General features: G+C 42.0%; 1 protein-coding gene across 2 annotated transcripts in view; it reads left to right on the top strand.

Annotated features, from left to right (window-relative positions):
* Positions 1-25027, top strand: part of LOC112221032 (alpha-1,3-mannosyl-glycoprotein 4-beta-N-acetylglucosaminyltransferase B) — a 169547-nt gene that overhangs the window by 103569 nt on the left and 40951 nt on the right. For both annotated transcript variants that reach the window (XM_042303147.1, XM_024383097.2), the window contains exon 7: positions 24708-24783. In XM_042303147.1, the coding sequence (XP_042159081.1) occupies positions 24708-24783 (76 nt within the window). The remainder of the gene's footprint in view (positions 1-24707; positions 24784-25027) is intronic.

The following is a 25027-nucleotide window of genomic DNA, read 5'->3' as shown; positions in this document are numbered from 1 at the left end:
TGGTTGAGAGGGATGAGGCAAAAGGAATGACAAATAAGTCTACTTTGTAGACGTACTGCAAATTGAGAAATCATGTGACTAAACTGAATAAAAAGAAGAAACTACACTATGAAACAAAGAAAAATGACATGAAGAATGATAGTAAAAAGCTTTGGAGCACCTTAATTTACATTTTGGAATCAGATGGCTCATTCATCACAAAACCCACTGATATTGCCAACTACTTGAATGAAATGTTCATTGGCAAGATTATCAAACTTAGGCATGACATGCCAGCAACAAACGCTAACAATACACAACCAAGTAGATCTAACCAAATGATGAAAGACAAGCATTGTAATTTAGAATATTGACATGTTGAATGCACCAAGCTGTCTCTCTAAACCACTGGCACACAGCTCGGTTACCAACCCATACCCCACAAGACATGCCACCAGAGGTCTCTTCACGCTCCCCACAAGACATGCCACCAGAGGTCTCTTCACGCTCCCCAAGTCCGGAACAGATTATGGGAGTCGCACAGTACTACATAAAGCCTTGACTTCATGGAACTCTATTCTGCATCAAGTAACTCATGCAAGCACTAAAATTTGATTTAAAAACTGATTTAAAAAATACACCTTATGGAACAGCAGGGACTGTGAAGCAAGACAAACCTAGGCACAGACACATGCATACACACACACACACGATAACATACGCACTATACACACACGTACACATCGATTTTGTGTTGTTGATATGTCGTAGTAGAGTAAGGACCTGAGGGCACATACTTAATGTGTTGTGAAATCTATTGTAATGTTTTTAAAATTGTATAACTAACTTAATTTTGCTTTACCCCAGTAAGAGTTGCTGCTGCAAATGGTGATCCTTAAAAATTTCAATACAAATGTAGTCTTGGTAAGCAACACTAGTGTATATTTGGCCTTGTGTTTTAAGTTATTGTCCTGCTGAAAGGTGAATTTGTCTCCCAGTGTCTGGTTCAGTCTGAAAGCAGACTGAACCAGGTTTTCCTCTAGGATTGTGCATGTGCTTTAGCTCTATTCCATTTATTTTTATCTGAAAAAAAAACCTAGTCCTTGCAGATGACAAGCATTCTCGTAACATGATGCAGCCACCAATATGCTTGAAAATGTGGCGAGTGGTATTCAGTGATATCTTGAGTTGGATTTGCCCCCAAAATAACACTTTGTATTCAGGATATAAAGTTAATTTCTTTGCCACATTTGTTGCACTTTAGTTCCTTATTGCAAACAGGATGCATGTTTTGGAATATTTGTATTCTGTACAGGCTTCCTTGTTTTCACTCTTTCATTTAGGTTACTATTGTGGAGTAACTATAATGTTGTTCCATCCTCAGTTTTCTCCTATCACAGCCATTAAACTCTGTAACTGTTTTAAAGTCACCATTGGCCTCATGGTGAAATCCCTGAACGCTTTCCTTCCTCTCCAGTCAACTGAGTTAGGAAGGACACCTGTATCTTAATAGCGAATGGGTTTATTGATACACCGCCCAAAGTGTATTTAATAACTTCACCATGCTCAAAATGATATTCAATGTTTGCATTTTTTTCTACAATTCTACCAATAGGTGCCCTTCTTTGCGAGGCATTAGAAAACCTCCCTGGTCTTTGTAGTTGAATCATTGTTTAAAAGTCACTGCTCGACTGAGAGACCTTACAGATAATTGTATGTGTGGGGTACAGTAATGAGGTAAGCATTTAAAATCACGTTGAACACTATTATTGCACACAGAGTGAGTCCGTGCAACTTGTTATGTGACTTGTTAAGCACATTTTTACTGCTGAACTTAATTATGCTTGCCATAACGAAGGGATTGAAAACGTATTGACTTTTCATTTTTTATGAATTTGTAAACATTTCTAAAAACATAATTCCACTTTGACATTATGGGGTATTGTGTGTAGGCCAGTGACACACAATCTCAATTGAATCAATTTAAAATGCGGGCTGTAACACAACAAAATGTGGGAAAAGTCAAGGGGTTTGAATACTTTCTTAACACTGTGTGTGAGTGTGTGTGAGTGTTTTATACGCCTACGTTTATGGGCCTTCATTTGTTTATTCGTGTCTGTGTCTGACTGTCTGAGACTTGATTTCTCATTTCTGTGTGCAGTCAGTCTGTTCTTTTGTTTTATTTAGTGCTTGGCTGCGATGCGTGGTTTTGATGAAGAACAGGCTAGCTGAAGGAGGCTGGCTGAGTGAAGTCAAGTCAGTCGTGTGTCTGTGTGTCTGTGCTACTGTTCATAGCTCTTCTATTCCTAACTCAGCCATTGTTATTTAATTACCAAGGCAAAGGAATCCGTAGACTCACTTTAGCTCTTGCACCACTTAAACTCTAGAATAGAATAGTGGCGATATAATAAACTGACTGGGTACCTAACTACTTTGGCTACTTTGACATATGCTTTATCATAGAAACACAGAAGAATGATATCAAGCTGTGCAAAGATGTAGTAAATCTGAAGTTCCCCTCCCCAACTTCTTCCATTCTCCTCTCCTCCCCTCTGCTTTCTGTGGGTGTGCCAGGCTCTCCATCTCACCTGTGTGCGTAATCCAGGGAGATTTGTTCAGATTAGAGGCTTTTAACAGGTTCACTCTGACAGGATTACTAGTTTGGGAATGGGAGGGCACTCTCGTCAATCCTAAATCCTGCCAGAAACACACATTCATCCCTACACTCACACATAAAAATGAGAGAGGAGATAATGAATGAATGAATGAAAAATAAGTGGAAGGGAAAGAGTAAGAGAAAAAATAATAACAAATGATGCGGCGAGGAGGGGAGAGGTACTTTACTGAAGACTGGTAATGACTGGGAGTGATTATAGATCAGAGAGGAGGGGAGAGGTACTTTACTGAAGACTGGTAATGACTGGGAGTGATTATAGATCAGAGAGGAGGGAGAGGTACTTTACTGAAGACTGGTAATGACTGGTAGTGATTATAGATCAGAGAGGAGGGGAGAGGTACTTTACTGAAGACTGGTAATGACTGGTAGTGAAAATAAGAATTTGTTCTTAACTGACTTGCCTAGTTAAATAAAGGTAAAATATAGGTACTTTACTGAAGACTGGTAGTGATTATAGATCAGAGATGAGAGGAGAGGAGAGGTACTTTACTGAAGACTGGTAGTGATTATAGATCAGAGATGAGAGGAGAGGTACTTTACTGAAGACTGGTAGTGATTATAGATCAGAGATGAGAGGAGAGGTACTTTACTGAAGACTGGTAGTGATTATAGATCAGAGATGAGAGGAGAGGTACTTTACTGAAGACTGGTAGTGATTATAGATCAGAGATGAGAGGAGAGGTACTTTACTGAAGACTGGTAGTGATTATAGATCAGAGATGAGAGGAGAGGTACTTTACTGAAGACTGGTAGTGATTATAGATCAGAGATGAGAGGAGAGGTACTTTACTGAAGACTGGTAGTGATTATAGATCAGAGAGGAGGGGAGAGGTACTTTACTGAAGACTGGTAATGATTATAGATGAAAATAAGAATTTGTTCTTAACTGAAGCCTGGTTAAATAAAGGTAAAAATAAGTACTTGTTCTGAAGACTGGTAGTGATTATAGATCAGAGATGAGAGGAGAGGTAGGTACTTTACTGAAGACTGGTAGTGATTATAGATCAGAGATGAGAGGAGAGGTACTTTACTGAAGACTGGTAGTGATTATAGATCAGAGATGAGAGGAGAGGTACTTTACTGAAGACTGGTAGTGATTATAGATCAGAGATGAGAGGAGAGTTACTTTACTGAAGACTGGTAGTGATTATAGATCAGAGATGAGAGGAGAGGTACTTTACTGAAGACTGGTAGTGATTATAGATCAGAGATGAGAGGAGAGGTACTTTACTGAAGACTGGTAGTGATTATAGATCAGAGATGAGAGGAGAGGTACTTTACTGAAGACTGGTAGTGATTATAGATCAGAGATGAGAGGAGAGGTACTTTACTGAAGACTGGTAGTGATTATAGATCAGAGATGAGAGGAGAGGTACTTTACTGAAGACTGGTAGTGATTCTAGACCAGTATTCAGACCCCTTGACTTTTTCCATTACAGCCTTATTCTAGACATTGTTGCATTGTAATGTATTGAAAATGAAAAAAAAAAAACAGAAATATTACATTTACATAAGTGTTCAGACCCTTTTCTCAGTACTTTGTTGAAACACCTTTGGCAGTCTTGAGTCTTCTTTGGTATGACACTACAAGCTTGGCAAACCTGTATTTGGGGAGTTTCTCCCATTCTTCTCTGCCGATCCTTTCAAGCTCTGTCAGGTTGGATGGGGAGCACCGCTGCACAGCTATTTTCAGGTCTCCCCAGAGATGTTTGATCGGGTTCAAGTCCGTGCTCTGGCTGGGACACTCAAGGACATTCAGAGACTTGTCCCAAAGTCACTCCTGAGTTGTCTTGGCTGTGTTCTTAGGGTCCTGTTGGAAGGTGAACCTTCTCCCCAGTCTGAGGTCCTGAGTGTTCTGGAGCAGGTTTTCATCACGGATCTCTCTATACTTTGCTCCGTTCATCTTTGTCTCGATCCTGACTAGTCTCACAGTCCAAACTTCCATTTAAGAATGATTGAGGCCAATGTGTTATTGGGGACTGTCAATGCTGCAGAAATGTTTTGGTATCCTTCCTCAGATCTGTGCCTCGACACAATCCTGTCTCGGAGCTCTACGGACAATTCCTTCAACCTCATGGCTTGGTTTTTGCTCTGACATGCACTGTCAACTTGTGGGACCTGATATAGGTGTGTGCCTTTCCAAGTCATGTCCAATCATTTGAATTTACCACAGGTGGACTGCAATCAAGTTGTAGAAACATCTCAAGGATGATCATTGAAAACAGGATGTACCTGAGCTCAATATCGAGTCTCATAGCAAAGGGTCTGAATACTTATGTAAATGTAATATTTCTGTTTTTTAAAATATTTTTTATAAATTTGCAATAATTTCTAAAAGCCTGTTTTTGCTTTTTCATTATGGGGTATTGTGTTTTTTTTAAATCCATTTTTGATTGAGGCTGTAACATAACAAAATGTGTAAAAAGGGAAAGGGTCTGAATACTTTCCGAATGCACAAAATGTGCTGCAGTAATGAGTGTGAGCATTGGGAATGGTGCCTGCTGCAAGCCACTGCCATGGCTAATTCATGAGGCCCACTTAAGACAGGGGCCCGTGCCTCGCTGAGATATTATTTATTTATTTTCCTCCCTAATTTCGTGGTATCTAATTGGTAGTTAGTCTTGTCTCATCGCTGCAACTCCCGTACAGACTCGGGGGAGGCGAAAGTTTGAGAGCCGTGTGTCCTCTGAAACATAACCCAACGAAGCCAAGCCAAGCCGCACTGCTTCTTGACACAATGCCAACTTAACCCGGAAGCCAGCCGCACCAATGTGTCGGAGGAAACACCATGCACCTGGCGACTGTGTCAGCGGGCACTGCACCCGGCCCGCCACAGAAGTCGCTAGTGCGCGATGGGACAAGAACATCCCTGCCGACCAAACCCTCCTCTAACCCGGGCAATGCTGAGCGAATTGTGCGCCGCCCCATGGGTCTCCCGGTCACAGCTCCAACCCAGAATCTCTAGTGGCACAGCTAGCACTGTGATGCAGTGTCTTAGATCACTGCATCACTCGGGAGGCCTACTTGCTTAGGTTTTTAACTAGCCACACACACAAACACACACACACATGCACTACACACAGACACAGACAGGCACACACGAACACACACTCACAAACTCACAGATTGGCAGTGGTGTAAAGTAGTTAAGTAAAACTACTTTAAAGTACTACTTAAGTAGTTGTTTTGGGTATATGGATTTTACTTCACTATTTATATTTTTTCAAACTGTTACTTTTACTTCACTACATTCCTAAAGTAAAGAATGTACTTCTTACTCCATACATTTTCCCTGACACCCAAAAGTACTCGTTACATTTTGACAGGAAAATGGTCCAATTCACACACTTATCAAAAGAACATCCCTGGTCATCCCTACTGCCTCTGGTCTGGCAGACTCACTAAACACAAATGCTTCATTTGTAAATTATGTCTGAGTGTTGGAGTGTGACCCTGGCTATCTGTCAAAAAAATAATTGTGTCATCTGGTTCGCTTAATATAAGGAATTTTAAGTGGTTTATACTTTTACTTTTGATACTTATAGTTTGAAGTCGGAAGTTTACATACACTTAGGTTGGAGTCATTAAAACTTGTTTTTCAACCACACTTTCTTGCGAACAAACTATGGTTTTGGCAAGTCGGTTAGGACATCTACTTTGTGCATGACTGTCACGCCGTGACCTTAGAACGTTTTACGTCTCTATTTTGGTTTGGTCAGGGTGTGATTTGCGTGCGCATTCTATGTTCCTTTTTCTATGTTTTTGTATTTCTTTGTTTTGGCCGGTTATGGTTCTCAATCAGGGACAGCTGTCTATCGTTGTCTCTGATTGGGAACCATACTTAGGTAGCTTTTTCCCACAGGGTTTTTGTGGGTAGTTCATTTCTGTTTAGTGTTTTGCACCTTTCAGGACTGTTTCAGTGATTCCCTTGGTTATTTTGTTATTAGTGTTCAGTTTTAATAAAGTAAGCATGAACACTTACCACGCTGCGCTTTGGTCCGATGATTCCTCATCTTCCCACGACGAATACCATTACAATGACACAAGTAATTTTTCCATGTCATGGCTTGAGAAGCTTCTGATAGGCTAATTGACATCAGTTGAGTCAATTGGAGGTGTACCTCTGGATGTATTTCAAGGCCTACCTTCAAACTCAGTGCCTCTTTGCTTGACATCATGGGAAAATCAAAAGAAATCAGCCAAGACCTCAGAAAAAAATTGTAGACCCCTCAAGTCTGGTTCATCCTTGGGAGCAATTTCCAAACACCTGAAGGTACCACGTTCATCTGTACAAACAATAGTATGCAAGTATAAACACCATGGGACCACTCAGCCGGCATACCGCTCAGGAAGAAGACGCGTTCTGTCTCATAGAGATTAACATACTTTGGTGCGAAAGTGCAAATCAATCCCAGAACAACAGCAAAGGACCTTGTGAAGATGTTGGAGGAAACAGGTACAAAAGTATCTATATCCACAGTAAAACCAGTCCTATATCGACATAACCTGAAAAGCTGCACAGCAAGGAAGAAGCCACTGCTCCAAAACCGCCATAAAAAAGCCAGACTATGGTTTACAACTGCACATGTGGACAAAGATCATACTTTTTGGGGAAATGTCCTCTGGTCTGATGAAACAAAAATAGAACTCTTTGGCCATAATGGAGGAAAAAGGGGGAGGCTTGCAAGCCAAAGAAGACCATCCCAACCATGAAGCACAGGGGTGGTAGCATCATGTTGTGGGCGTGCTTTGCTGCAGGAGGGACTGGTGCACATCACAAAATAGATGGCATCATGAGGGAGGAAAATGATGTGGGTACATTGAATCAACATCTCAAGATATCAGTCAGGAAGTTACAGCTTGGTCGTAAATGGGTCTTCGAAATGGACAATGACCCCAAGCGTACTTCCAAAGTTGTGGCAAAATGGCTTAAGGACAACAAAGTCAAGGTATTGGAGTGGCCATCACAAAATCCTGACCTCAATCCTATAGAAAATGTGCGGGCAGAACTGAAAAAGCACCTGCGAGCAAGGAGGCCTACAAACCTGACTCAGTTACACCAGCTCTGTCAGGTGGAATGGGCCAAAATTCACCCAACTTATTATGGGAAGCTTGTGGAAGGCTACCAGAAACATTTGACTCATGTTAAACAATTTAAAGGCAGTGCTACCAAATACTAATTGAGTGTATGTAAACTTCTGACCCACTGGGAATGTGATAGAAGAAATAAATAATTCTCTCTACAATCATTCTGACATTTCACATTCTGAAAATAAAGTGGTGGATCCTAATTGACCTGAGACAGGGAATTTTACTAAGATTAAATGTAAGGAATTGTGGAAAAACTGAGTTTAAATGTATTTGGCTAAAGTGTATGTAAACTTCTGACTTCAACTGTAAGTACATTTGAGCAATTCCATTTACTTTGATACTTAAATATATTTAAAACCAAATACTTTTAGTCTTTTACTGGGTGACTTTCACTTTTACTTGAGTCATTTTCTATTAAGGTATCTTTACTTTTCCTCAAGTATGATAATTGAGTACTTTTTCCATCACTGCTGATTGACAGGACAGATCTCTGTCTGGGAGGAGAAACACACCAGAGAAACACACCAGAGAAACACACCAGAGAAACACACCAAATACACACGAGAGAGAATATATATGGGAACAGCAAAAGCAAAGATGTGGCAATTAACCAGAGCTAAAGCGAGAGAGACAGTTAGGATGTGTGATGGAATCACAATAAGAAGGAATGGATAAAGGAAAGGGAACATTTCAGAGAAAAAGAGTGGTTAAGATTGAAAATAAAGTGAGCGAGATAGAATGTGTGTGTGAGAGAGAGCGAGAGATTGCCATGTCTTCCAGAGAAGGAGAGAAAGTGACAGTGAGAGTTTTTCAGATAGAAAAAATATAAAGAATGATAGGGAGAGAGGGAGAGAGACGATGATAAAGAGGAAGAAGGAGAGAGATGAAGTAGAAGAGGGAGAGAAACCGTGATGTAGAGGAAGAGGGAGAGAGACGATGATGTAGAGGGAGAGAGACGACGAGGAAGAGCGAGAGAGACCACAACAAAGAGGGAGAGAGACGACGATGAAGAGGGAGAGAGACGATGAAGAGGGAGAGAGATGATGAAGAGTAAGAGAGACTATGATGAAGAGGAAGGAGAGAGACGATGATGAAGAGGGAGAGAGACGATGATGAAGAGGTAAGAATGTGAGAGACGATAATGAAGAGAAAGGGTGTGAGAGACGATGAAGAGGGTGAGAGACGATAACGAAGAGGGAGAGAGACGATGAGGAAGAAGAAGAGTGAGAGAGAAGATGATGAAGAGGGAGAGAGACGATGAGGAAGAAGAAGAGTGATAGAGAAGATGATGAAGAGAGAGAGAGACGATGATGTAGAAGAAGAGGGAGTGAGACGACGGGGAGAGGGCGAAAGACTACGAGGAAGCGAGAGATAGACGATGAGGAAGAGGAAGAGAGAGAGAGACGATGAGGAGGGAGAGCGATGAAGAGGGAGTGGGAGAGATGATGATGAAGAGGAAGGAGAGGGACGATGATGAAGAGGGAGGGAAACGATAAGGACGAGTGTGAAAGAGGAAGAGGGAGAGACGATGATGAAGAGAAAGAGTGAGAGACGGTGATGAAGAGGGAGAGAGACGATGAGGAAGAGGGAGAGTGACGATGATGAAGAGGAAGGAGTGAGACTAGACCCGTAACAATGATGAGGAAGAGAGATGATGATGGAAAGGAAGAGAGACGATGATGAAGAGGGAGAGGGACGAAGAGGAAGGGATACGATGATGAAGAGGAAAAGGGAGATAGACGATCATGAAGAGGAAGGGGAAGAGGGAGAGAGATGATGACGAAGATGAAGAGGGAGAGAGACAATGATGAAGAGGGAGAGAGATGATGATGAAGAGGAAGAGGGACGATGATGAAGAGGGAGAGACGATGATGAAGAGAGAGTGTGAGAGACGATAAGGAAGTGGAAGAGGGACAGAGACGATGATGAAGAGGAAGGAGAAAGACTCGTAACAATGATGATGAAGAGGAAGAGAGACGATGATGAAGAGGAAGAGAGACGATGATAAAGAGGGAGAGGGACGAAGAGGAAGAGAGGGGATGATGAAGAGGAAGAAGGAGAGACGATGAAGAGGAAGAAGGAGAGAGACGATGAAGAGGAAGAGCGAGAGAGACGATAATGAAGAGGAAGAGAGACAGAGAGAAAGAGTGTGTCTCAGACCAACTTTCATCACCGTCATGTCTTCCAGATGACTTACCGGTGATCTGGACTAGAAGTGGAGCATCAGCACTAAGACAACCAGGACAGGGTGTCGCTCTCAGTTCACCACGGCGAATGAGGCGCTGTCACACACACAGATCATCAGCTGCCCATTCCCATCTGCCGCTAGTGTTGTCTTAGTGATAGTTCTGTTTTGTCATGCAATGTAGCTCTGGCTCTGGTCCAATGTCCACACTAGTGGATGCTCAGCTAAGACCTATAGTGGGGCAAAAAAGTATTTAGTCAGCCACCAATTGTGCAAGTTCTCCCATTTAAAAATATGAGAGAGGCCTGTAATTTCATCATAGGTACACTTCAACTATGACAGACAAAATGAGAAAAAGAAAATCCAGAATATCACATTGTAGGATTTTTAATGAATTTATTTGCAAATTATGGTGGAAAATAAGTATTTGGTCAACAACTAAAGTTTATCTCAATACTTTGTTATATACCCTTTGTTGGCAATGACAGAGGTCAAACGTTTTCTGTAAGTCTTCACAAGGTTTTCACACACTGTTGCTGGTATTTTGGCCCATTCCTCCATGCAGATCTCCTCTAGAGCAGTGATGTTTTGGGGCTGTTGCTGGGCAACACGGACTTTCAACTCCCTCCAAAGATTTTCTATGGGGTTGAGATCTGGAGACTGGCCAGGCCACTCCAGGACCTTGAAATGCTTCTTACGAAGCCACTCCTTCGTTGCTCGGGCTGTGTGTTTGGGATCATTGTCATGCTGAAAGACCCAGCCACGTTTCATCTTCAATGCCCTTGCTGATGGAAGGAGGTTTTCACTCAAAATCTCACGATACATGGCCCCATTCATTCTTTCCTTTACACAGATCAGTCGTCCTGGTCCCTTTGCAGAAAAACAGCTCCAAAGCATGATGTTTCCACCCCCATGCTTCACAGTAGGAATGGTGTTCTTTGGATGCAACTCAGCATTCTTTGTCCTCCAAACAAGACCCACGTCCCTGGCTACGTATTGTGTTACTGATGGTTGGCTTTGTTACTTTGGTCCCAGCTCTCTGCAGGTCATTCACTAGGTCCCCCGTGTGGTTCTGGGATTTTTGCCCACCGTTCTTGTGATCATTTTGACCCCACGGGGTGAGATCTTGCGTGGAGCCCCAGATCGAGGGAGATTATCAGTGGTCTTGTATGTCTTCCATTTCCTAATAATTGCTCCCACAGTTGATTTCTTCAAACCAAGCTGCTTACCTATTGCAGATGCAGTCTTCCCAGCCTGGTGCAGGTCTACAATTTTGTTTCTGGTGTCCTTTGACAGCTCTTTGGTCTTGGCCATAGTGGAGTTTGGAGTGTGACTGTTTGAGGTTGTGGACAGGTGTCTTTTATACTGATAACAAGTTCAAACATGTGCCATTAATACAGGTAACGAGTGGAGGACAGAGGAGCCTCTTAAAGAAGAAGTTACAGGTCTGTGAAAGCCAGAAATCTTGCTTGTTTGTAGGTGACCAAATACTTATTTTCCACCATAATTTGCAAATAAATTCATTAAAAATCCTACAATGTGATTTTCTGTATTTTTTTTTCTCATTTTGTCTGTCATAGTTGAAGTGTACCTATGATGAAAATTACAGCCCTCTCTCATCTTTTTAAGTGGGAGAACTTGCACAATTGGTGGCTGACTACATACTTTTTTGCCCCACTGTAAGTACTGTTGCCCCGGGTCCATACACGTTTTGCGACCAGGCGGGATGGAATTATTCTATCTAGTGATGCACCGATATGACATTTTTGGCCGATACCGATATCCGATACTTTCCTTGCCAAACACCCTGATAAAGATAACCGATAATTCAAATTTTAGGGGCCTTTTAAGCATTAAGAGGTGTCACTACAGTCCCTGGTTCGAATCCAGGCTGTATCACATCCGGCCGTGATTTGGAGTCTCATAGGGCAGCGCACAATTGGCCCATCGTCGCCCGGGGTAAGCCATAATTGTAAATAAGAATTTGCTCTTAACTGACTTGTCTATTTAAATAAAGGTTACACACACACACCGCACTGACCAAAGTTATTTTGTTTTACTGGTAAGGTCTAATTTTCCCCTATAGTCTGTTGCTGTGTTTAGTTGAATTTCATTCTTGTCACCAGTGATATACTGTAATATACGTTATATTATTGGTTATATTTTATGTTGTAAAGTTAAAATGCAGTGGTAAACTAAATCCCAAGAATAAAATCTAAATGCAGTGGATGTGTTAAGGCTGCAGCCAGCAGCTGTGCAGATATTCCATTCAAAGTTAATTAACTTAATCTTGAGAGAGAGAGAGAGAGGGAGAGAGAGAGAGAGAGAGATGCAGAATGAGAGATATTTAAGGAGGAATGGAGTGCGTGTGAGTTTGCATGTGCATGTGTTCTGCTCTGTGTGTGGTAGTATCTGGGACGCTGGGACCGAGATGGAGAGGGAGGGAGAAAGTAGAAGAGGGAGAGACAGTGAGAGAGGGAGTCCGTGTGTTAATTCATTCATTGGCAAGATGCAGTAGGCCACTCGCTCTCCTTTCTCCATCTTCCTCTCCTCTTTCTCTTTCCGTTCCAGTAATGGCTCCATCAGGACAGTGCCAGGCTTGGTCTGTGTGTCAAAGCTGATGGGGCCCTCGATGCCCCCTTTGTCTTACCCTCCTTCCCCTCCTCCCTCTATCCCCCTCTCTTTGATGGAGTCAGTCCAATCATAAGGCCCTGGGAGATGAACCGTGACTGATGAAATATCAACCGCATACGAGGATCACGTTGCAACCGCAGTCAGCCTGTGCTGATGTGGTGAGGGGGATGGAGGGAGGAAGAGAGTTGGATTGGGGGGTGGATGGATGGATGGAGATAGATGTAGAGGAGATGGGAGGAGATTAATGAAATGAGTAGGCCACAGGTAGGGGAGTTAAATGTGGACACACACACACACACACTGTAACACTCTTCTTCAGGATCGGTGGGTCCCCTGCTGGATGGTTAAGCTAACGTAGGCCAGTGCGATTAGCATGAGGTTGTAAGTAACAAGAACATTTCCCAGGACAAAGACATATCTGATATTGGCAGAAAGCTTAAATTCTTGTTAATCTAACTGAACTGTCCAATTTAGAGTAGCTATTACAGTGAATTAATACAATACTATTGTTTGAGGAGAGTGCACAGTTTTGAACATGAAAAGTTATTGATAAACAAATTAGGCACATTAGGGCAGGCTTGACGCAACATTTTGAACAGAAATGCAATGGTTCATTGGATCATCTAAAACTTTGCATATACACTGCTACCATCTAGTGGCCAACATTTTTATTGCACCTGTGCTGGAATAATGCTAATTATAAAAGCACCTCCTCCCAACTGCCCACTGCACTGAGGATAGGAAACTCTGTCACCACCGAAAAATCCAGTATAATTGAGAATTTCAATAAGCATTTTTCTACGGCTGGCAATGCTTTCCACAGCAACTCGCCCAAGCCTTCCCCATTTCTCTTTCTCCCAAATCCAGTCAGCTGATGTTCTGAAAGAGCTGCGAAATCTGGAAACCTACAAATCAGCCGGGCTAGACAATCTGGACCCTTTCTTTCTAAAATTATCTGCCGAAATTGTTGCAACCCCTATTACTAGCCTGTTTAACCTCTCTTTCGTGTCGTCTGAGATTCCCAAAGATTGGAAAGGAGCTGCGGTCATCCCCCTCTTCAAAGGGGGGGGACACTCTTGACCCAAACTGCTACAGACCTATATCTATCCTACCCTGCCTTTCTAAGGTCTTCAAAATCCAAGTCAACAACAGATTACCGATCATTTCGAATCCCACTGCACCTTCTCCGCTATGCAATCTGGTTTCAGAGCTGGTCATGGGTGCACCTCAGCCACGCTCAAGGTACTAAACGATATCTTAACCGCCATTGATAAGGAACAATACTGTGCTGCTGTATTCATTGACCTGGCCAAGGCTTTCGACTATGTCAATCACCACATCCTCATCAGCAGACTCAACAGCCTCGGTTTCTCAAATGATTGCCTCGCCTGATTCACCAACTACTTTTCCGATAGAGTTCAGTGTGTCAAATCGGAGGGCCTGTTGTCCGGGCCTCTGGCAGTCTCAATGGGGGTGCCACAGGGTTTAATTATTGGTCCAACTCTTTTCTCTGTATACATCAATGATGTCGCTCTTGCTGCTGGTGAGTCTCTGATCCACCTCTACGCAGACGACACCATTCTGTATACCTCTGGCCCTTCTTTGGACACTGTGTTAACAACCCTCCAGACAAGCTTCAATGCCATACAACTCTCCTTCCATGACCTCCAACTGCTCTTAAATACAAGTAAAACTAAATGCATGCTCTTTATTCAATCGCTGCCTACATCTGCCCGTTCGCCCATTATCACTGCTCTGGACGGTTCTGACTTAGAATATGTGGACAACTACAAATACCTAGGTGTCTGGTTAGCCTGTAAACTATCCTTCCAGACTCACATCAAACATCTCCAATCTCCAAAAAAAAGTTAAATCTAGAATTGGCTTCCTATTTTGCAACAAAGCATTCTTCACTCATACTGCCAAACATACCCTCGTAAAACTGACCATCCTACCGATCCTCGACTTCGGCGATATCATTTACAAAATAGCCTCCAACACCCTACTCAACAAATTGGATGCAGTCTATCACAGTGCCATCCGTTTTGTCACCAAAGCCCCATATAATAACCACCACTGCGACCTGTACGCTCTCGTTGGCTGGCCCTCGCTTCATACTCATCGCCAAACCCACTGGTTCCAGGTCATCTACAAGACCCTACTAGGTAAAGTCCTGCCTTATCTCATTTCGCTGGTCACCATAGCAGCACCCACCCATAGCACACGCTCCAGCACGCTCCAGCAGGTGTATTTCACTGGTCACCCCCTGGGCTACAAAAATCTCTGAAACTGGAAACACTTATCTCCCTCACCAGCTTTAAGCACCAGCTGTCAGAGCAGCTCACAGATCACTGCACCTGTACATAGTCCATCTATAAATAGCCCAAACAATTACCTCATCCCCTACTGTATTTATTTATTTATTTTTGCTGCCTTGCACCCCAGTATTTCTACTTTGCACATCACCTACTGCAAATCTACTATTACAGTGTTTTTAATTGCTATATTGTATTTACTTCGCCACCGTGGCCTTTTCGTTGCCTTTACCTCCCTTCTCACCTCATTTGCTCACATTGTATATAGACTTGTTTTTGTACTGTATTATTGACTGTATGTTTGTTTTACTCCATGTGTAACTCTGTGTTGTTGTATGTGTCGAACTGCTTTGCTTTATCTTGGCCAGGTCACAGTTGTAAATGAGAACTTGTTCTCAACTTGCCTACCTGGTTAAACAAAGGTCAAATAAAATAAATAAAAAATACATTATGGCCTTTCTCTTGCATTTCAAAGATAATGGTACAAAAAAAATGTTTGGTTTTTCTTTGTATTGTCTTTTACCAGATCTATTGTGTTATATTCTCCTACATTCCTTTCATATTTATACAAACTTCAAAGTGTTTCCTTTCAGAAAATGCCTATCCTGGCTTCAGGGCCTGAGCTACAGGCAGTTAGATTTGGGTATGTCATTTTAGGTGAAAATTGAAAAAAAAGGGTCCAATCCTTAATCCTTAATACACACCCTTAATACACACCCTTAATACACACCCTTAATACAAATCTAAATAAAATACATTTCCATTTGTCACATGCAAATACATAGACCTTACATTGAAATGCTTACTTACAAGCCCTTAACCAACAATGCAGTTTTCAGAAAAATACCCCGCAAAAAATAAATAAAAGTAACAAATAATTAAAGAGCAGCAGTAAAATAACAATAGCGAGGCTATGTACAGGGGGTACCGGTACAGAGTCGATGTGCGGAGGCACCGGTTAGTCAAGATAATTGAGGTAATATGTACAGTACATGTAGGTGGAGTTATTAAAGTAACTATACATAGAAAATAACAGAGAGTAGCAGCAGCATAAAGGAGGGGGAGGGGCAGTGCAAATTGTCTGGGTAGCCAATTGATTAGATATTCAGGAGTCTTATGGCTTTGGGGTAGAAGCTGTTTAGAAGCCTCTTGGACCAGGACTTGGTGCTCCGGTACCGCTTGCCGTGCCGTAGCAGAGAGGACAGTCTATGACTAGGGTGGCTGGAGTCTTTGACCATTTTTAGGGCCTTCCTCTGACACTGCCTGGTATAGAGGTCCAGAATGGCAAGAAGCTTGGACCCGATGATGTACTGGGCCATACACATTACCCTCTGTAGTGTCTTACCAGGCAGTAATGCAACCCATCAGGATGCTCTCGATGGTGCAGCTGTGGAACCTTTTGAGGCTCTGAGGACCCATGCCAAATCTTTTCAGTCTCCTGTGGGGAATAGGTTTTGTCGTGCCTTCTTCACGACTGTCTTGGTGTGCTTGGACCCTGTTAGTTTGTTGGTGATGTGGACACCAAGGAACTTGAAGCTGTCAACCTGCTCTACTACAGCCCCATCGATGAGAATAGGAGTGTGCTCTGTCCTCCTTTTCCTGTAGTCCACAATTGTTGTTCTTGCACCACATGGTCACGTCTCTGACCTCCTCCCTATAGGCTGTCTCGTCATTGTCAGTGATCAGGCCTAGCACTGTTGTGTCATCTGCAAACTTAATGATGGTGTTGGAGTCGTGCCTGGCCGTGCAGTCATGGGTGAACAGGGAGTACAGGAGGGGACTGAGCACGCACCCCTGAGGTGCCACCCGTGTTGAGGATCAGCGTGGCGGATGTGTTTTTACCACCTGGGGGCGGCCCGTCAGGAAGTCCAGGATCCAGTTGCAGAGGGAGGTGTTCAGTCCCATGGTCCTTAGCTTAGTGATGAGCTTTGAGGGCACTATGGTGTTGAACGCTGAGCTGTAGTCAATGAATAGCATTCTCACATAGCTGTTCCTTTTGTACCTGATGTGAAAGGGCAGTGTGGAGTGCAATAAAGATTGCATCATCTGTGGATCTTTTGGGGCGGTATGCAAATTTGAGTGGGTCTAGGTTTTCTAGGGTTTCTGGGATAATGGTGTTGATGTGAGCCATGACCAGCCTTTCAATGCATTTCATGGCTACATATGTGAGTGCTACGGGTCAGTAGTCATTTAGGCAGGTTACCTTAGTGTTCTTGGGCACAGGGACTATGGTGGTCTGCTTGAAACATGTTGTTATTATAGACTCAGACAGAGAGAGGTTGAAAATGTCAGTGAAGACACTTGCCAGTTGGTCAGCACATGTTCGGAGTGCATGTCCTGGTAATCCGTCTGGCCCTGCGGCCTTGTGAATGTTGACCTGTTTAAAGGTCTTACTCACATCGGCTGCAGAGAGCGTGATCACACAGTCGTCTGGAGCAGCTGATGCTCTCATGCATGTTTCAGTGTTACTTGCCTCGAAGCGAGCATAGAAGTTATTTAGCTCCTCTGGTAGGCTCGTGTCACTGGGAAGCTCTCGGCTGTGCTTCCCTTTGTAGTCTGTAATAGTTTGCAAGCCCTACCACATCCGAGCGTCGGAGCCGGTGTAGTACGATTTGATCTTAGTCCTGTATTGATGCTTTGCCTGTTTGATGGTTCATCGGAGGGCTTCCGGGTTAGAGTCCCACTCCTTGAAAGTTGCAGCTCTATCCTTTAGCTCAGTGCAGATGTTGCCTGTATTCCTTGGCTTCTGGTTGGGGTATGTATGTACAGTCAATGTGGGGACGAGGTCATCGATGCACTTATTGATGAAGCCAGTGACTGATGTGGTGTACTCCTCAATGCCATCGGAAGAATCCCGGAACATATTCCAGTCTGTGCTAGCAAAACAGTCCTGTAGCTTAGCATCTGCTTCATCTGACCGTATGTTGTGCTGAGATGTTTTCCATTTGATTCTTGCACACTGTCCATTACCATCAGAATGCAACACGGATCTTATTTCAGCACTGTTCATTAGCTTCAGAATGCAACACGGATCTTATTTCAGCACTGTTCATTAGCTTCAGAATGCAACACGGATCTTATTTCATCACTGTTCATTAGCTTCAGAATGCAACACGGATCTTATTTCATCACTGTTGATTAGCTTCAGAATGCAACACGGATCTTATTTCATCACTGTTCATTAGCTTCAGAATGCAATGGATCTTAATCACTGTTCATTAGATGAAACTTATTTCATCACTGTTCATCTTCAGAATGCAGCTTATTTCATCACTGTTCATTAGCTTCAGAATGCAACACGGATCTTATTTCATCACTGTTCATTAGCTTCAGAATGCAACACGGATCTTATTTCATCACTGTTCATTAGCTTCAGAATGCAACACGGATCTTATTTCATCACTGTTCATTAGCTTCAGAATGCAACACAGATATTATTTCATCACTGTTCATTAGCTTCAGAATGCAACACAGATCTTATTTCATCACTGTCCATTAGCTTCAGAATGCAACATGGATCTTATTTCATCACTGTTCATTAGCTTCAGAATGAAACACGCTTATTTCATCAATGTTCATTAGCTTCAGAATGCAACACAGATCTTATTTCATCACTGTCCATTAGCTTCAGAATGCAACATGGATCTTATTTATTCTCTTTACAGTCTTAACTCAATACTATAAAGCTGGAAGTTAGTATTTTCGAACAGAGTGCAAGGTTTCCCCCTAAAGACAAACTCATGGCAGATCAGGCTAATGGACTAATTGTTCCCAGATCATCCTGACCAAGTAAAGCAATGGCAGATCAACCAGGCAGACGAATCAATCCCGCATCAGGCAGACAGACGGACAGAGAGATGACGAATCAATATCAAATCAGCCCAGATACTCAAAACTATTATTGTCACGCAAACAATCTGTCTCTCTGTCTGTAAGATGAGATGGTAGGCCTATTACATTTAATTTAGTCATATAGTATTTTCTTTGTGTAGGGTGTATATTTCATCTGATTAGTGTGTAACAGGGTTTAATTGGTTTGTGCATTGGTGAGGATCATGTATCTTATATGAAGGTCTGTGCTTTGCTTTGGTGTCATGTTCTCAGGGAGACATTGATGTGATGCAATTTGTTGATTGGATGAATTTCATAACGTTAGCACTCTAAAGTCATCAGTGTGACTTTGTAGCTGCCGCAGCACTGGGCTGGGGGGTTAACGGCACAATAGAAGAAGTGGTCTGATGACACAACCAGTCTATTGAGATTAAAGGCTGTCTGTCCGGCCCGCTCAATCAGAGCCCCTCGATCGATTTGCTCCGGGAGTCATGTCTTACTCACCCCTCATCCTCTCTCTCCTCTTCCCTCTCTCACTCTCTCTCCTCTCTCTGTCATCTCTCCTCCCTCTATCATTGTTGGAGAATCGCAGCCCTGGCCAAGGAGAATGAGACAATGTTCCCTATCGATTAACCAAGTGGCCCTGTACCAGGAGGGGACTGCAGGATGGATAGGCTGCCTATAGGGTGTGTGTGTGGTGGGTGGGTGGGTTGGGGTTTGTGTGTAGACATTCTGTACTGAACTGTTTCATCACTAAGTGCAAATGTGTTGTCGATGTGTGTCAACTCAAATTCAGGACAAAACAGACTGCATTTGCAATCTTGCTCCTTGGCCTGTATTCTGAGAGAAGCAGAGGAAACCAGGTCCGTGTTCAATAAAGGTTGCTTGTTTGTGACATGTAGACAGGCTGTGCTGAGACACTGTTTCATAATGCATGAGGAGGACAGGACGGGCGGAGCAAGCACACATCCCTCACATCAAATGGGCTGATACAAGATAGTGTGGAAAGACAGAGAGAGAGAGGAGGAGGCAGGAAGACAGGTTGAGCAAGAATTGGGAAGCACTTGGAGAATCATATTTATATGGCTTAATGAATACTTGTGGTATATACATAGCCTGCAAATGAATGCTTAAAGTAAAGGTATAGAAAAACATGTTAACATCGAATTGTAACACATATACATACAGTAGAAAAGTATTCAGTGTATAGAATTGGATCTGATATGTGCATTGATGTTGTATTGGTGTGTGTTGATGTGTTTTGATGTTGTATTGATGTTTATAGATGTGTATTTCGGTTATATTGATGTTGTATTGTTCTTGTATTGATGTTATATTGTTCTTGTATTGATGTTGTATTGTTCTTGTATTGATGTTATATTGTTCTTGTATTGATGTTGTATTGTTCTTGTATTAATGTTATATTGTTCTTGTATTGATGTTGTATTATTCTTGTTTTGATGTTGTATTGTTCTTGTATTGATGTTATATTGTTCTTGTATTGATGTTGTATTGTTCTTGTATTGTTCTTGTATTGATGTTATATTGTTCTTGTATTGATGTTGTATTGTTCTTGTATTGATGTTATATTGTTATTGTATTGATGTTATATTGTTCTTGTATTGATGTTGTATTGTTCTTGTATTGATGTTGTATTGTTCTTGTATTGATGTTGTATTGTTCTTGTATTGATGTTGTATTGTTCTTGTATTGATGTTGTATTGTTCTTGTATTGATGTTGTATTGTTCTTGTATTGATGTTGTATTGTTCTTGTATTGATGTTATATTGTTCTTGTATTGATGTTGTATTGTTCTTGTATTGATGTTATATTGTTCTTGTATTGATGTTATATTGTTCTTGTATTGATGTTGTATTGTTCTTGTATTGATGTTATATTGTTCTTGTATTGATGTTGTATTGTTCTTGTATTGATGTTATATTGTTCTTGTATTGATGTTATATTGTTCTTGTATTGATGTTATATTGTTCTTGTATTGATGTTGTATTGTTCTTGTATTGATGTTATATTGTTCTTGTATTGATGTTATATTGTTCTTGTATTGATGTTGTATTGTTTATTGTATTGTTCTTGTATTGATGTTATATTGTTCTTGTATTGATGTTGTATTGTTCTTGTATTGATGTTGTATTATTCTTGTATTGATGTTGTATTGTTCTTGTATTGATGTTGTATTGTTCTTGTATTGATGTTGTATTGTTCTTGGTCTTGCATTGATGTTGTATTGGTGTTGTGTTGATGTTGTATTGGTGTTGTATTGATATTGTATTGGTGTTGTATTGGTGTTGTATTGGTGTTGTGTTGATATTGTATTGGTGTTGTATTGATGTTGTATTGGTGTTGTGTTGATATTGTATTGGTGTTGTATTGATGTTGTATTGATGTTGTATTGATATTGTATTGATGTTGTATTGGTGTTGTATTGGTGTTGATATTGTATTGATGTTGTATTGATGTTGTATTGGTGTTGTGTTGATGTTGTATTGGTGTTGTGTTGATGTGTATTGGTGTTGTGTTGATGTTGTATTGTTCTTGTGTTGATGTGTATTGGTGTGTATTGGTGTTGTATTGATGTTGTATTGGTGTTGTGTTGATATTGTATTGGTGTTGTATTGATGTTGTATTGATGTTGTATTGATATTGTATTGATGTTGTATTGGTGTTGTATTGGTGTTGATATTGTATTGATGTTGTATTGATGTTGTATTGGTGTTGTGTTGATGTTGTATTGGTGTTGTGTTGATGTGTATTGGTGTTGTGTTGATGTTGTATTGTTCTTGTGTTGATGTGTATTGGTGTGTATACAGGGCTCATCTGTAAAATAGACCTTGGTCTCAGCATAACTCTCTGTCAAAATAAAGTTTAAATAAATACTCAAACACTGTTAAACAATAAATACAAATATTTACCCTCTGCAGACTGCACTACCATGACAACTTCCCTAATGCTCTCTCTCGGTGTCGATGTAAAACAAGCACCTAGGAACGTGACCCTGCATTTTAAGTACTCATCTGTCGGGGACGCACTAGGGTGCACTTGTAAAAAAAGACCACCTGCTTGCTTCTCAAAAACTAACCATATGACAGGCGTTGCAGATTGATATTGTTATTAAATTGGGGTAGTTAAGTTTGTGGTTAGAAGCTTTTTATTAATTGTCAAAACTCTATCTCCCTGGGTGATATTTGGGGAGGGTTAGCTGTTGAAATGGAATAATGGGGTTTAGCCCTGAGCAGGGTGTGTGTGTTCTGTGTCCTGTGTGTGCATGTGCTTAGGTGTGACCATGTGTATGTTGTATGTTTTTGGGCATGCTCCCCCAATTTTCTTTTGTGTGTGTGTGTGTGTGTGTGTATGTGTGTGTGTGTGTGTGTGTGTGTGTGTGTGTATGTGTGTGTGTGTGTGTGTGTGTGTGTGTGTGTGTGTGTGTGTGTGTGTGTGTGTGTGTGTGTGTGTGTGCGTGCGTGCGTGCAGGCTTCACTGTTAACCCACACATCTGGGAGCACAGAGGAGATCTGAGAAAGTTTTACAGTTCTTTGGTAACATTTCCGAGGGTCTGTGTTTTTGTGTGTGTTACATCTGACAGTTTGTCACAGTGGTATGTTTAGGATATGTACGGAAGCTTGTAGCTGCTGCCTGTCGAGTTTAACACGGTCTAGTGTCGTACAGGGTGGTCCGCCGTCGTACAGTGATCCTAGGCAGGGCTACAGAGGCACAGAACAGTACAGACTTGTGTTCCTTATCCACATGGACCTAAAGGAACATTACACTTTCAGATCAAAGTTTGTCAGATGTCTAATGTTAAGATGTCCCATGACATTGGTTGTGTAGATCTAGCTATATGCCTCTATCCCCCAAAAATAGAAAGGGTCAACACAAATTAAAAGTAGGAAAACCAGGTAATTAGATGGTGCTAATCTTTTCCATTCATTTGGGGTAGAGGCACATAGCTGGATCTACACAACCAATGTCATGGGACGTGGTTTCATCTTGGCATGAGTCCACTTTTGAGGTTAAAAATAATTGGACACATTTTCATTCATAAGTGTAATGTCACTTTATTAAAACATGCAATGAGGAAGGGATGAGTAACTCCCCAGATAATATGAATCACTTTGAGATGGAATTAAAGTGCTATACCATTATCATTCATCTCTAAACTGACCTTCCACATCTTAATGGCACATTAGGGGAAAACACTTGACTATTGGTTGAAACCCAGTGAAACCGATAGCTTAAGGGGTGGTAGGGTAAGAATGGATCTCTTTGTGTCTTATCACGGGCCTCCTCATGGTATGTGTACCGTCCATTTACCAGATGGGGAAAAAGGGGTTTAGCACTAGGGGAAAGAACCACATAATGTTAATTGTGCATGTGATGTGGTGCGTCATCAAGCCTATCTCCCGGGCACAGCTGAGATTCATAAAGCTTATCAACCAATTAGAAAGACAGCAGCTATTGGATTTGAATGTTAACACAGCGTTCAATGGCAACGATTCTTGCATATCTCAATTTGGCAGAATTTGACCCTAATCAACCCCAATTGTTTTATTTTATAAGCATAGATTTCAATGTGTTCTCAGAGTACATTCTGGACATCATTGTCTAGCTTGTTCACCTCCAGCAATAGCTGTATCTTATGAGTCACAATGTAAATGACTTAGGCAACTATTTCACTCTAGCGAAAGACTGTGTATCTCTCTGAATCCATTGCACATGGTGTTATTGTAAGATTTGAATGGGCAAACAGATCTTAGGACTTGTGCTGCCGGAGGGCCGTCTTTTATTGGATGAAACGATGAGAAGTGCGTTGAGTTCAGGGGCATTGTTCTCCTGGTGTAGTAGTTGCTGCCTGCTGTATGGCTGCTCTAGTCAGTGTGTTGTTATTTTTCCTGTGTGGTGATTTGTTGTGTGGAGGCTGTGGGCTCATATTACCCATACCCCTTTTCATCACGGTGTGTTTATATAAGTTACTCTGTGTCTCTGTCTCATCCAAAAAAGTGTGTGTTTTGTGTGTGTGCGCTTGAGGTTCATATGTTTGGTTCCCATAGGCATAGCTAATCGAGTCACTCACTTCCTGGAGGACATGTGTTAGTAAATGGGGATAGATTATCATATGACTGGCTTGTTTTGATAACCGATGGAGCGTGTCTGTCTGTCTGTCTGTCTGTCTGTCTGTCTGTCTGTCTGTCTGTGTCTGTCTGTCTGTCTGTCTGTCTGTCTGTCTGTCTGTCTGTCTGTCTGTCTGTCTGTCTGTCTGTCTGTCTGTCTGTCTGTCTGTCTGTCTGTCTGTCTGTCTGTCTGTCTGTCTGTCTGTCTGTCTGTCTGTCTGTCTGTCTGTCTGTCTGTCTGTCTGTCTGTCTGTCTGTCTGCCTGCCTGCCTGCCTGCCTGTCTGTCTGTCTTTCAACATCTCATTGATATCCAGTGACAAATACAACCTCATGTTCTTCTCCTAATCTGAATCAGGAGCCACTAATCCACCTCCAGCTGCTCCTCTTACAAGAGGACAGAGGAACTGGGTTACTGCCCCGCTTAGAAGAGAAGGTTATGGTTTCCGTATATACTGACTCAAACGACAATAGAGTTCCTACGTTATGAATTCAGATGCAGAACATGTGTCCGAGTTATGCTAGAGTGATACAATGTGTCTTTACTGGCTGTACTCAGGCCTGAATGTCAATGAAATATGTGTACGTTGTTTGAATTCCCACTGTGTGATATCAAGAAGAATAGGCTCTGGTTTGAATGTGGATCATGCGTTGATGCTGGAGTGTGTGTGTGTGTGTGTGTGTGTGTGTGTGTGTGTGTGTGTGTGTGTGTGTGTGTGTGTGTGTGTGTGTGTGTGTGTGTGTGTGTGTGTGCAGTGCCTTTGTGCATCCGCGTACATGAATTTGTGCGTGTGGTTGTATGTGTGTGTGTGTGTATGTTTGGGTTTGTGAATCTAACCGCACCCCCCGTCACTCTCCTCTTCCTCTCCAGATGGCGGACGAAGCAGAATTTGGATTACTGCTTTCTCATGATGTACGCCCAGTCTAAAGGGACCTACTATGTGCAGGTACGAAACCTCAATCTTCCAGTATGCATCTGTTTACTGTTTTAGGAAATGAGTACATTCTGCAGTGTAAAATGAGAATCTGGAAGTGTGTAAACACTATGAACTGTTTGTTCTGGGAATAATAGTTGTCCGAGCTTGGAACTACGTTGCTCACAGGGCAGCCATTGCACATAACCTTCGAGCAGGAGGCACTCCACTTCACTTCATTTTCCACGCAAGACCTATCGTGAGGGTGACGTGCCAT

This window comes from Oncorhynchus tshawytscha, linkage group LG21, assembly GCF_018296145.1.
Source record: "Oncorhynchus tshawytscha isolate Ot180627B linkage group LG21, Otsh_v2.0, whole genome shotgun sequence".
Taxonomy (NCBI): domain Eukaryota; kingdom Metazoa; phylum Chordata; class Actinopteri; order Salmoniformes; family Salmonidae; genus Oncorhynchus; species Oncorhynchus tshawytscha.
The sequence above is the reverse complement of the archived record's forward strand: the minus strand, read 5'-3'. Positions and strand labels throughout refer to the sequence as shown.